The 14,400-nt window shown below is 39.2% G+C and overlaps 1 protein-coding gene and 1 long non-coding RNA gene across 7 annotated transcripts in view; both read right to left on the bottom strand.

The window, feature by feature from the left end:
• The window catches only part of LOC118220446 (titin-like), a 435,810-nt gene that overhangs the window by 352,642 nt on the left and 68,768 nt on the right, over nt 1-14,400 (bottom strand). The window contains exons 1-2 of one of the 6 annotated variants that reach the window (XM_035404311.1): nt 3,256-3,371; nt 2,859-3,163 (exon numbers count right to left, since the gene is read on the bottom strand). The exons of the other annotated variants lie outside the window; for them this stretch is intronic. Of the exons in view, the coding sequence (XP_035260202.1) occupies nt 2,859-3,163; nt 3,256-3,301 (351 nt within the window). The 5' untranslated portion in view covers nt 3,302-3,371. Of the gene's footprint in view, nt 1-2,858; nt 3,164-3,255; nt 3,372-14,400 lie in introns of those variants that run through there. 6 annotated transcript variants of the gene reach the window in all.
• On the bottom strand, nt 4,861-5,235 carry LOC118220517. The gene is made up of 2 exons (XR_004763954.1): nt 5,131-5,235; nt 4,861-4,951 (listed from the first exon to the last, which is right to left on the bottom strand). It is a non-coding gene; the product is annotated as an uncharacterized LOC118220517 (long non-coding RNA).

Raw genomic sequence — 14,400 nt, 5'->3', positions numbered from 1 at the left:
TAGTGTGGAGCTCAATTCAGAGTGATGTTGTGTGTGTGATAGTGCTGTCAGGGCGGTGGAATAAAGTCCTGAGCAGAGGTCCTTCTGAGCAGACTGGATCTATTGCAATTTGTGCGGTTGATTGAATAATAAAAACACATTGAATATGTAAATTAGATGTTGTCACAACAGTGGGACAGTGGGTTGCCAGTCTGAAACCCCTCCCCTCCCTCAGCCAGCTGCACCCGGCTCTGCATTTGCATTCTCTGATGCTGTGGCTTGTTCTTCGAGGCACAGAAACCCCTGTGTGGGTATTCTGGGGTGCGCAGGGCAGGTGTGTGTTCTGCTTGAGCGACAAGGGGCTGAAAATATCTGCACTTCTCAGAACTGGAGGGGGGGTCAGGGGCGGTGTGGAGAAGGGAGGGGTCTGCTTTCTTTGTGTGTGTGTATGTGTGTGTGTGTGCACACGTGCGTTTTAATTTTATTTTCATTAGTTTCAACAAACAAGATATTTACCTATGCCATTCTGCTTATGCATTTAAGATAAAAAATAGTACTCCAGAGGTGAAAAGTTACAATATATTTCATAAAATATATCTCTCTTCAGCCTCAGCTTGTGCTTTTGTAAGTTTGTGTGCGATTGAGTTTGGGAATTTCCATTTTAACATTATTCTGCTTCACTGTGGAATGTTTGTTGAACATCACATAGCAGAAAAACATGCTCCTCTCTTGTAAAATGACTTAAAGCTGTTATGCTTTATTCACACAGAAAACCTGCAGTTTCCTCAAAGGGCAGCAGGAAGAGTAAATAATAACTTATGAAACACATCCCATAAAAATCTGTCTGTGTACAGCAGCTCAAGGGAAATTCATCTGCTTTATTTCTCATTTATTACCACCCACCAAAGATATGAGACATTAGCATTTTCATACATACTGCCTTTCCATCATATCTCGTTACAACATCAAGCTAAATAACTACATATTTTATTTCTCCAGATGTTGGCTGATTTGGGGTTTTGGGTTCCACATGCCAATTTTTAGACACTCTGATATTTGTCTGCTATTAATATCTTAGTTTCATAAAATGTACAAAAGAATCATTCATAACAATCATAAATAGTTATTTTACATTACTATTTACTATCACTGCCATCTGCACAAAGTACAAAATTATCTTCAATTTCATTTTCTAAAAATGACATATACCTCCTATGCCAGACACTTTAACTTAGGAAGTAGATACAGCCGAACATTTGCATACAGATTCATAAATGAAAAAAGCATTTTAAAATAATGAATTCACTGGCATAACATACAAATGAGCACATATTTAATGATGTAGTGCTTAATTTACTATCTAAATAACCAAAAATCTAAAGTCATAATATAAAAATATTTTATATTTCAGTGTATGTTCAACTGGTAAAATTTTATTCCGGTAGGTCATATATATACTTTTTTAAATTATTTTTTTTCCTGTTCACAAGTGGCACCTCCCCTTAAATGCAGAAAAACCTTATCTTCAAAGTAAGTTATGCAAATGAGATGCAAAAAGGAGTTGAGTGGCACATTAAATGGGCGGAGACTTGGTTTGAACATTCTGTTTTTTTGAGCCTGGTGGTTGGCTTGTCATATTTACTGACAGGGTTGGAATATCCCTTTAATGTGCTAATAAAATTAAAGCTCCCTCATCATTTCACAGACACCTTCTCTATATTTGAGCACACCCACATATTAAATTGCATATGGACTGAGGAATTAGTATCATCTATTGGTGTGGGTAATGGGAAAAGACCCACAGGTGCAATCAGATAATTTGCATTCACATGAGGTAGAATTATAACAATCTGTCAGCATAGCTGTGGACAGCAATAATATCAAAGAACACACAGCATGGAGAGTTTTATAGTCCTCCTTTCCACATTTAAATGATGACTTTATAAAGAGCAGCTGCCATGTTCCTGTGATTCATTCCTGCTCCTCTAAAGCATGATGTCTGAACTGAGTTTCACTGCTCAGACTTACTCTGGTCACACATCAGTATATTACTAATGTGAAGGACATGAGATCAGGTGGATCATGAGATCATGAGATCAGCTGATCATTAAACTTCAGAAGTGACAGTTTCCAATCAAAAACAAACTTTACAGTCCATAGTAGAACTTAGAACTGCGGAACAAAACATGTATTATTTTCCTTATTTAACTTTATATTAAATAAAAAATGGCAGAAATGACATGGCATAAAACAGAAATAAATTTAGCTCAGGAGGTAAGACCGATTGGCTGGCAGTCGGAGGGTTGCCGGTTCAAACCCCACCCTGGGCATGTCAAAGTGTCCTTGAGCAAGACACCTAATCCCTAATTGCTCTGGCGAATGAGAGGCATCAATTGTAAAGCGCTTTGGATAAAAGCGCTATATAAATGCAGTCCATTTACCATTACCAAATTTATATTGAGTAAGACGGATACACCATTTCCACGCCAGAATTCCCTGTGATTTTTATAAGAAAAACAGTTAACTGAATTTGATTAAGTCACTGGGATTGAAGTAGGAGAAAAAAATGTTGAAATCAGATGGTCAAAATATCCATTATGTGGAGCACTGCTGCCCCCATCTGGAGGACAAGTAAAAGACAAAGAGAATTAATACTGCCTCCACCAGCATTTAGACAAATGAAAGGTGTATTTCTGAATTACTCTGTGACCTGACTGCATTATTCGCCTCTGTTGAAGGTAAAATCCACGACATCATTCCTTCATTCATTCATTCACAAGCTCACTCATTCATTCAATACAACAATCATTGCTGCAGCTCTGTGTGATAAAGGGGAAGAGGTTTTTGTGCAGCTCTCCCCTCACTCTCTCTCACTGTGGGTCTCTGGCACAGTAATATACAGCAGTGTCTTCTGCTGTCAGGCCGTTCATCTGTAAATACAGCTGGTTCTTGCTGTTGTCTCTGGAGATGGTGAATCTTCCCTTTAGTGTACTGGCATACCATGTGCTGCCACCACCACTATCGATGCTGGCCACCCACTCCAGTCCCTTCCCAGGAGCCTGTCTGATCCAGCTCATATAGTAGCTGCTGAATGTGAACCCAGAGGCTGTACAGGTCAGTTTGTGGGATTCTCCAGGCTTTTTAACTGCTGGTTCAGACTCAGTCAGAGTCTGACATTTAATACCTGTGAAATTAAGGAAGACTTAGAACACAAAATCCATGACCTCAAAATTAGCATTTCAGTAAAAACACAATAAATGGAAAATTAAAACATACTTCTTAAGAACACTGTAATCAGAATCAGGCTGGTTATAATAGTCATGGTGGAAGTCTTTGGGTGCAGTCTGTGATGATCGTTCTATACTCAGTCTCCAACAGCAGTCCTTCCTCCCTCAGTTCAGAGAGGTAAATGTAGAAGGAAGAGCTCAGAGTTTGCATGAACTCCTCCTCACTGGGTGGGCAGATCACACACTGTTTAAATAGAGCAGTCATAGCTGTAGACTGCAAATACAATATAAAACTACTAGATTGTAAGGTTGTAGTTTATGGTTTCCCACATAATATGCATTACAGTCAAGAGGGAAATGATATTATTTAAGGAGCCGTGTTCCATGTTCAGTAGCCATGCAGCTCTGCTCCATTCCTGCTGCTCCAAAGCATCTTGTCTACAGCAATGTGATCTTTACTGTAATGCTGTTCAGAGGACACTTTAAACAAATGAATGTTGTCTCAGTGTGTCAGAGTGGCTCATATAATATCCTGATCTCCAGCTAGATGAACAGAAGTATTTTTATTGTCAACTCATATTCTCTTAAGAACTGATTTTCAGTCTAAAATGAGTTATTTGTCAGCAGATACTTTAAAGGAAATGTAAAAACTGAAATATGCTGGGCAATTTAAACCAGAGGAATGTAATCTGAGCGTGTAAGAGCAGCTAAAATGATATGCTGATCTCCAGGTATTTTATGATGAGCCTCCCTGCCCCCCCCCCCCACCCCCACCAACTCTTATGGTGATGGGTGTCATGGAATGTTTAATGACAACAGTGAATCAGGATGTCAATTTAAAATCCTGTCAGAACAGTTGAATCTTCTTCAGTGCAGTGTCCCTGTGATTGTGCTCAGGTTTTGATTATTGTGATTGGTACAGAGAGAAGACCCAATAACAGCAATTCCAACTTATATGTCCCGGAACTAAGCACATTCAACAGAATCATCTCCAAATGTATTTTACCATAGGAAACTGTTGCAATTTTAATCAATATGTAAACCATATTCAGCTACAACCAATAACCCATGAATGTGCATCTAAATGCCTGCTCAAATGCGATTTTCACCAGGAGTAATTTATTCTCCAGTTTTGTCTCTTTTGAAATGTTTTCCCATGGTGTTTTTCTTCTCCTTCTTCATGTTCAGTTTCTGACCACTTTTCAGCTTATTCTACATTCAGGTATTCTTTATAATAATGTCATTGATATTTGTTGTGGAAAAAATATATTCAATCCACTGAAATCTAAATTTGCTTATTTCAATTGTTGACATTAGGTTAAGACTTCTGGATACAGGGAATTCATATGTAAGCAACACTGTTTCTGTTGCTGACTATGTGAACTGAAGTGTGAAGCAGTTTTTGTATCACTCCCACATGACTTTCTCTCACTGTGACTGTCGGGCACAGTAATACACAGCTGTGTCTCCAGTCTGCAGGCTGCTCCCCTGCAAAGTCACTGTGCTGCTGGAAGGGTCTCTGGCCACAGTGAACCTGTTCTTCAGTGAATCTTTATAAGCAGTGCTTCCACTGCCACAGATGCGTCCAACCCACTCCAGAGCTTTCCCTGCAGGCTGCCGGACCCAGTGTGTACAGTAGCTGCTATCAGTCAGGGAATACCCAGAGACTTTACAGGAGATGGTCAGAGACTGCCCTGGTGTTAAAACCATGGATCCTGGCTGTGTGAGTTCAACACAGTGACCATCTGTATGAGAGATTAAAGAAAATTATAATTATGCAAAGGTTAATGCAATTATCAAATAAAATAGTTAATGCAAAATCAACTATTTAAGTTTACTGAAAAATGAAATGAGAGGAAGGAAATGTAAATATTGAATAATATTGTTTCAAAAGATAATAAATGAATACAGTATCCACACTTACAAAATAAAGTTCCCAGCAACACTATGAATGTTATAATAGCTCCCATTGTGACACACAGATCTCCCTCTCTCTCTATCAGGTGATGCTCCTGTGTTGGGAGGAGAATTCTCTGTGGCTTTTATAGGAAATAGTGTGGGTGTAATTTGTTTAAATCTCAGGGGCTTTAAGAAAATCTGAAGATGAAGGTCATAGTATCTATTCTTAGGGCACTGCTGCCCCCTCCTGGAGGAGAATTTAAAACAGCAGACTGCCTCCACCCGCATAGCTAAGCAAAGTTAAGGTCAGTAACAATTTGAATAGAATTAGTTCAGAATGGATGTTCACTTAGTTTTAAATAAATATCTGCAAAATGAGAAACATTCCATCCAGAGGGCTGTCTTTGTCTTAATTTCTGCATATTATCCAGGGAAAACATGTAACTACTGGAAAAACAAATGTGAATGACTGTAGGTCTTTGTGTATTTTTGTGCTTCTGTGTGATACATATCCAGTGATCTCAGTATATTGCTGTATACAGATATTCTGTAGATATACCAAGAACAGTAAGATTTGTATGTGGACGTTTTTTTTTTGTTTTTTTGAGTCCAGTGAAGACCTGCTCATTTACATGCACATAAATTGTGCAGACGAGCATGATTCCCTTTACAGTACACCAGTGGCAATAACGAACTACACGCCTCTAAAATGTAGTAATAAACTGTGTCAGAAATGAGTTGCATTCTGTTTTATTTATGAAGAAATAAGGCTTTTATAAAGCATAAACATCTCCATTTGGTTGTTCATAATGCATTTTACCTGTTCATTCACGGTTTCGTAATAGAAACAGTAAAAGAGAATTATAAATTTACATACAATCCATTGATGCAGCGGGATTTTTAGTTAAACAGTCTAGGAAAAGATTTTTCAAGGCCACAATGCATACTCTCCAGCTGGGAATTTAAAATACAACTTTTGAGTTACAAACACTGGTCCTAAACCATCTGAACACATGGGGTGCAAAGTTCACAGAGCTCTTAAATGCTTGTGCTCTACCATTACACTCATCAGGGTATGTTTTTGTACAGGTCTGCTGTAGCTTTGCTGCACTGTGTGTATCAGGCACAGTAATACACAGCTGTGTCTCCAGTCTGCAGGCTGCTCCCCTGCAAATCACTGTGCTGCTGGAGGTGTCTCTGGTGATGGTGAACTTATTCTTTAGTGAATCTTTATAATGAGTGGTTCCACCTGCCCATATGCCTGCCACCCACTCCAGAGCCTTTTCTGCAGGCTGTCGGATCCAGTCTGTAGCATAGCTGCTATCAGTCAGGGAATACCCAGAGACTTTACAGGAGATGGTCAGAGACTGTCCTGGTTTTACAACCATAGAGCCTGGCTGTGTGAGTTCCACACAGTGACCATCTGTGGAGACAGAAAAAAAGATATTGGTGCATGCATCAAAAAAGCAATGTAATTATGGAAACAAAACAAAAAAAACCTTTTTGTTGTAATTTAAAATGAAAACATTTGGAAAAGGTTACATAATCATGTTTGTTAAATTTAAAATATGAATTCAGCCTGTTCACTTACAATATAAAGTCCTCAGAAACACTGCTAATGCTACAATAGCTCCCATTGTGACACACAGATCTCCCTCTCTGTCTTACAGGCGATGCTCCTGTGTTGGGAGGAGAATTCTCAGTGGCATTTATAGGAAATTATGCGCACTGAATTTGTTTAAATCTCTCGAGGTTGGAGGAAGGAGAAAAACAAGATAAATTCAGAAGGGCAGACTATGCATTATGAGGAGCACTGCTGCCCCCTCCTGGAGCTGTATGAAACAGAACACTGTTTCCACCAGCTTTTCTATGGAGTTAAGATCAGAAACAAAACTAATGGAGTAAATTCAGAATGAATGTTAACATAGTTAGCATTTTTATTCCAGTTCCAGTATTCCATGTAACCATTGTCAATGGTAATATGTACTAAAAATAAAAGTGGCATCACAGCAGTAAACACTCACAATTTACAGGCCAAGAGGGAGTTTCAATAGTCCAGTCAGGCAATGACTAAAGTTTGAACCAGGAACACTGAAAAAGTAGAGGAGTGTTTGTAACAGTTTTTGGATTTTGCCCATTTATTCAGAAAATATTTAGCCAAGCACTATGAATTTTGTCATTGACTACTGAAATTTAATGTCAGTAGTCAATAACCATTTTAATAACGTTCATAACATAACAATTATAATCAAGGTACGTGCAGTCCAATGTTGCATAATTGTAATAGATGTGCTGAATAATTGTAACAGTAAATGAAGATGTTTGATAATGCGCCTACGCATGTTTTTGTGGCTCACAGTACTGTTAATCAAGGAGATACATTTTCATGGTAACATGAGACCAGCCGCATCCTCAGATTATGAAGCATGGGGCTTTATTCATTAAAATAAGACTATGCATGAACATTGACGCACAAGCAAATTTGTGAGTTACTGTGAAGTGAGTTGTGGCAACATCCCAATCAATGAGGGAAGCTGCTTTTGTTTGTTTCTTAATATAAATAGCAAACGAAATGGACCAATCTGGTCTGTGCTTATTAGAAATGCCTGTGACCATGGTGGCTGTTTCTTTTCCATCAGTCACTCGGAGCATCCAGAACACGAGGCTATGCCAACACAGCAAGTTAATTAGCTGAACACATGTAACACAAAACACTGAACTAGCTTAATAAGTCAAACACGTAGACATATATAATTAATTAATTAATTTATATTGAACACCATTTAATGGCTTAATTTCCAAATCTCTCTCCATGACCTCCCAGGGTACCATCCCTCTTGCGTTCTCTTTAAATGGCATTTGGTAAACATGCAGCTTTAAAAAAACACATTATTTGCGATAGCAAATCAGAGGTGGAATAACTGTAATTGCTGTTACATTTATACAGACAGGGACATCATGTTTTATTGGTCACTTAGCATCCAATTCCTGCTATGATACACTCTGAAAGTCATTCTAACTTTTCAAAGACAGATGACTATTTTAAAATGATGTATGATTTGGTTTATTGTAAATAGATTTGCCCTTGGTGACCATGTGTGATGCCTCTACCTAGAACGGAGCCTGCGTACACCTGGCTGCAGGTATGAGAACTGTGTGACCGACTCTTTCTCTGCCCTCAACAGGTGTCCAAGGAGACATTGTGCTGAGCCAGCCTGGACAGGAAGTAAAGAGTCCAGGAGAGTCAGTGAAGCTGAGCTGCACAGTTTCTGGCTTTAATCTCACTGGCTACTGCCTAGTGTGAGATTTATGAGGCCACACACAACACACTGCATTTAGAGCTTCCATTCGTATTAAATACATAATTAAACTATAACCACTTTAAATGACTTCTGATTAAACTCAATTTATCCATCCGTCTTTACTGATTAACACTGTAGAGTGATGTCGGTGGAAGCAGTATTAATTCTGTGCAACTTTTAATTGTCTTCCACAAGGGGGCAGCAGTGCTCGACATAATGGATATTCTGACCATCTGTATTCAACATTTTTTTTCTCCTGCACAAATTCAGTCCTCAGTATTTCCTGGAAAGGTCACAGGGAATTCTGGCATGGAAAGGGTGTGCCATCTTATTCGATATAAATTTATTCCTGTTTTATGCCATGTCATTTCTGCCATGTTTTTATTTTATCAAAAGTAAAACAAGTAAAATAATACATTTTATTCAGCAGTCAGGCCCCCCATCCCCTGATCAAGACAACTGAAAATATTTTGTTTAAATGCACATTGTAATTTTACATGTCATATATTTACACATGTTGAAAGCATAACTTCTATAAACTAAGGACTGTACAGATTGGCTTTGATGTGAGACCGTCACTTTTTAATGATCAGTTGCATGATCCACTTGATCTCATGTCCTTCACATTAGTAATATACTGATGTGTGACCAGAGTGAGTCTGAGCAGTGAGACTCAGTTCAGACATCATGCTTTAGAGGAGCAGGAATGAAGCACAGGAACATGGCAGCTGCTCTTTATAAAGGGATCATTTAAATGTTTTAATCCAGTAGATCCAGGGAGGAAGGGAGGACTACAAACCTTTTCATGCTGTATGTTCTTTGATATTAATGCTGTCCACAGCTGTGCAGACAGATTTTTATGATTCCACCTCATGTGAATGCAAATGATTGTTTACACCTGTGGGTCTTTTCCTAAACATGCCAATACCTCAGTCCATATAAAACATGCAATTTAATATGTGGATGTGCTCAGATATAGAGAAGGTGTTTGTAAAATGATGAGGGAGCTTTGATTTAACCAGTACGTTAAAAAGATATTCCAACCCTGTGAGTAAATATGACAAGCCAACCACCAGGCTTTAAAAAACAGAATATTCATCTGAGTCTCCGCCCATTTAATGTGCCGCTCATCTCTGTTGTGCATCTCATTTGAATAAATTATTTCAAAGATGACAAGTCACAAAGTTATACAGCATTTAGGGGGAGGTGCCACTGGTGAATAGGTAAAGAAATGCTTTAGACCAATTGAATATAAAGTAAAATACAAAGTATTTTTGTATTATGACTTTAGATTTTTTGCTATGAAGGTAAGCAAATTAGGTGAAACATGTGATAATTTGCATGTTATATCAGTAACTTTTTTGACTGAAATGAAGAATTATTTTTCTGTTTTAATGATAGATAACTAAATATTCAGTAATTTACTATGGCATTTGTCAAAATATAATTTTTTTTTTTTGTGAATATATTTTTATTGGGCATTTAACAAAAAATGACAGAACGGCATGACACTACACACATGCACAAATATACATATATACATATACATAAAGAAAGAAGGGAAAAAAAGCACAAGGGGGGGATTCATACAATGTAGTTCACAAATTTTACAAGGCAAATCCATCAATATGATGCTATTAAAAGAGGGATGGCTCATATATGCTGTATGTAAGTACTCCATTAAGGTAGTAGCTCCCCATAGACACTGTATATTTCTTTATACATAATTATCACACCATTATGCCACAGGTGTAGCCTAGATTCAAGAGTAAAAATGAGGAATACCAAAATATAATTTCTTTACATAAATATTCAAAAGCCAATATCCACTTCCTGTTTTTCAGTGTAATACGACATAAAATGAAAATGACAAAATATATTTTTAAAAGCTTCAGTAAGTTACCAGTTATTTCATTTTTAAAGTTGCATGTGAACTAAACTGTCTGGTATTTAGGGAATATGTCATATTGAGAAATGAATGTTCAAGATAATTACGTGCTTTGTGGACAGAATAAATGGCATGGACAAGGACATGGCTATTTAGATTAGTAGTGCATTGTCAATTTCAATTGTATTGTACTGTATGAGATATGATTGCAAAGACGTGTGAAAATGCAAATGTCTCATATCTTTGAAGAAAATAAGAAAGATAAGTTATTTAGCTTTCTGTTGTAGTGAGATATGATGGAAAGGCAGTATGTGTGAAAATGCTAATGTCTCATATCTTTGATGGGTGGTAATAAATGAGAAATAAAGCAGATGAATTTCCCTTCCTGGGGCTGGTGGTCTTTGGTTTGGGCTCTTACAGGATCCCCATAGAGAAACAGAGGAATGAGCTGCTGTACACAGACAGATTTTTATGGGATGCGTTTGATAAGTTATTATTTACTCTTCCTGCTGCCCTTTGAGGAAACTGCAGGTTTTCTGTGTGAATAAAGCACAACAGCTTTAAGTCATTTTACAGGAGAGGAGCGTGTTTTTCTGATATGTGATATTGAACAAACATCCCGCAATGAAGCAGAGTAACGTTAAAATGGAAACGCCCAAACTCACTCGTAACACACACACACACACACACACACACGTGCATGCCCCTCCAGTTCTGAGAAGTGCAGATATTTTCAGCCCATTGTTGCTCAAGCAGAACACACACCTGCTCTGCGCATCCCAGAATACCCACACAGGGGTTTCTGTGCATCGAAGAACAAACCACAGCAGCAGAGAATGCAAATGCAGAGCCGGGTGCAGCTGGCTGAGGCAGGGGAGGGGTTTCAGACTGGCAACCCACTGTGCCGCTGTTGTGACAACATGTAATTTACATATTCAATGTGTTTTTATTGTTCAATCAACCGCACAAATTGCAATAGATCCAGTCTATTGCAAGGACCTCTGCTCAGGACTTTATTCCACCGCCCTGACAGCACTATCACACACACACAACATCACTCTGAATTGAGCTCCACACTATTACTGTAAGCACTAATTCACTTAGCCATGATCACTATTTCACTGCAACATGTTTCTACCCTGACACTTCACAGCAAACCTCTCTCTTGAGCACTACTACCCAGACTAAACGTGCATGGCAGCCATGAAAACCACTTTACAATGCTGCCATGGCCTAATGCTACTCCGTACTACAGTACCTAGAACATGACTTCATACTCCAAACTGCACACTGCTGACCTGAACACTTCTGCTTTCATCTAGTTCCCCGAACAATAATTCCATCAACTGCCCTGAACACTTAAAAACAGCATCACGCTGCCACATTGATCACTTCACATCAATACTTCCCTGAACACTTTTTCCCAATGAAAATCTATTAACTGTTTCCCTGAAGACTCTGCTGCTCGTTGTGATATTGTTCACAGGTGCCTGAGGGGCAGAGCAGAGGGTCGTTGGTGCAATTGGGAGCACCTGTGTTCAGGGCTCCCAGAGAGTTTAAGATGCCTGTCTCCAGTTTGAGGGAGAGCTCTCTCCCTACTGTTTGGTTTGTATTTTGGTGTTGGTTGTGTTTTTGGTTTTACACTACACAACATTGCTTCAGCATACCTTTCATACAGCCACTCACCTACGCTACTGAAAATGCTGACTTTCACACGGCATGTTTGTCTTGTTTTTGGGTATAATTAGGTTAGTTAGAATAAATGTGAACTTGCTTTTTAAATGCGTCAGTGTGCGTCTCCCTTTTTGTCATGGCCCTTGAGCCAGGTCCTGACAACTCCACATCGCCAAGTTGAAAATTAGTCATTATTAATAAAACCTTGCTACCATGTTAGGCCAGAAGTCTGTTTCTCTTTTGAGGAAGTGTGTGAAATGAAATGGCAGTTTGGGGGGCAGTTTCAAAAGCTGCAGGTGTGGAGACAGGGGACAGCACAGAGACTGAAACCGAGACTGAGGAGGAAACCGTTTTCACACATGGCTATTTTGGAACAACTGAAGGAGTAAAATTGTTCAGGGATTTACTCGAAAGTTAAATAAGTGACCTTTTTTACATACAGTGCTCATACCATGTCACTGCTGCTGCAGTATTCAGCATGTACATCTGTGTATGGCCATTCTCAGGCATATGCAAAGGTTAACTTCAATTCATCATTTCAGTAAAACAAATATATGAAATATATTTAATCAATTCACACTGAGGACACCATTTTAAAACACTTCACTGTATTTTGTGATTTTCTGTTATTTGTTCCGTTAACCCAAAAGGGACATACACAATGTCTCTGATTCTGTATTCTTAACCTCACATTTGATGCAGTAAGATAATATAGCCGTATTAAAAAGGTTCTGGATGAAAATGCTGATGATTTTCCCATTTAGCATGACATAAAAAATTCTAAATGACTTATGTATGTAACCATAATGATACATACATAAGTCAGTTAGAATTTTTTATGTCATGGTAAATAGGAAAATCATTACATTACATTTTTGGTAGATTTTAGTGTTTTACCCTGGATGTAAAAATTATCAATGTACTCTAAATAAAAATCAAAGTAATAGATAAGCTAGCAGAGAATGGCATTTGGGAACCTGTATCAATACAATGATACAACTTTTATAAGAGCCAACAGGATTTAAACTGCCATTAAGGTATATTCCTCTTCAGCTAAATACATTTAAATTATAATAATTAATTTGAATAATATTAAAATTGAATATTATTTACACTTTTTAAAAAGTTAAATTCTTGATGATAAAATGGGAAAACCCATATGGCAGATGGGTGAATTTCAGTAAGCTGTGTCATTATTAATATATACATTATTAATAAATAAAAAACATGTTTGTATTTTTTATGACTGGACATTTATTTATGTTTTTTTCATTACATTTCATGCATTTTACACAAATACCACATGTTAGCTGAGAGTGACACACAACATGATGAGAGTGTTCAGGTTTGACTGTGAAGCCTTAGCTCTGCTGAACTCTGATATGCAGCTTTCACTCTGAGTCTGGTTAAATATACAGAGCACACCTCCCTCTGCAGCCCTGTACACTGCACTCAGGCCAGCTCTACACGTCAGAAACAGCATTTCAGACACTGAGAGATTTTTAAGGACCAACGCTTCTCTTTAATCTTTTAGAGCTTATGAAAATATTCACTAGCTTCTTGAGAAATATGATGTGACATACATGCCATTTGTGTGGCATGTATTTCAAATGGAAAGTCACTGGCTTATTTATTGTAAGAGGTAAAATCTCAAGACCAATAACACTGTAATTATTTATTATGATACGCTACTGCCGTGTGAAATGGAGGATGCGCACACAAGCCAGCACACACTCTCCTCCAAACCGTGCACTCCCATCTGCTGAGCTCTTTCACTCTGCGGCCCCAGAGCTGCTCTCCTCTTTCACTCTGTGGCCCCAGAGCGGCTCTCCTCTTTCACTCTGTGGCCCCAGAGCGGCTCTGCTGAGCTCTTTCACTCTGTGGCCCCAGAGCGGCTCTGCTGAGCTCTTTCACTCTGTGGCCCCAGAGCGGCTCTGCTGAGCTCTTTCACTCTGTGGCCCCAGAGCGGCTCTGCTGACCTCTTTCACTCTGTGGCCCCAGAGCGGCTCTGCTGAGCTCTTTCACTCTGTGGCCCCAGAGCAGCTCTGCTGACCTCTTTCACTCTGTGGCCCCAGAGCGGCTCTTCTGAGCTCTTTCACTCTGTGGCCCCAGAGCGGCTCTGCTGAGCTCTTTCACTCTGTGGCCCCAGAGCGGCTCTGCTGACCTCTTTCACTCTGCGGCCCCAGAGCGGCTCTGCTGACCTCTTTCACTCTGTGGCCCCAGAGCGGCTCTGCTGACCTCTTTCACTCTGTGGCCCCAGAGCGGCTCTGCTGACCTCTTTCACTCTGTGGCCCCAGAGCGGCTCTGCTGACCTCTTTCAGTCTGTGAACCCCAGAGCGGCTCTGCTGAGCTCTTTCACTCTGGGGCCCCAGAGCGGCTCTGCTGAGCTCTTTCACTTTGTGGCCCCAGGGCAGCTCAGCTCTCAGTGGGA

Source organism: Anguilla anguilla, chromosome 2, assembly GCF_013347855.1.
Source record: "Anguilla anguilla isolate fAngAng1 chromosome 2, fAngAng1.pri, whole genome shotgun sequence".
NCBI classification, from domain to species: domain Eukaryota; kingdom Metazoa; phylum Chordata; class Actinopteri; order Anguilliformes; family Anguillidae; genus Anguilla; species Anguilla anguilla.
Note: the sequence above shows the minus strand (reverse complement) of the source record. Positions and strands in the feature narration are given on the sequence as shown.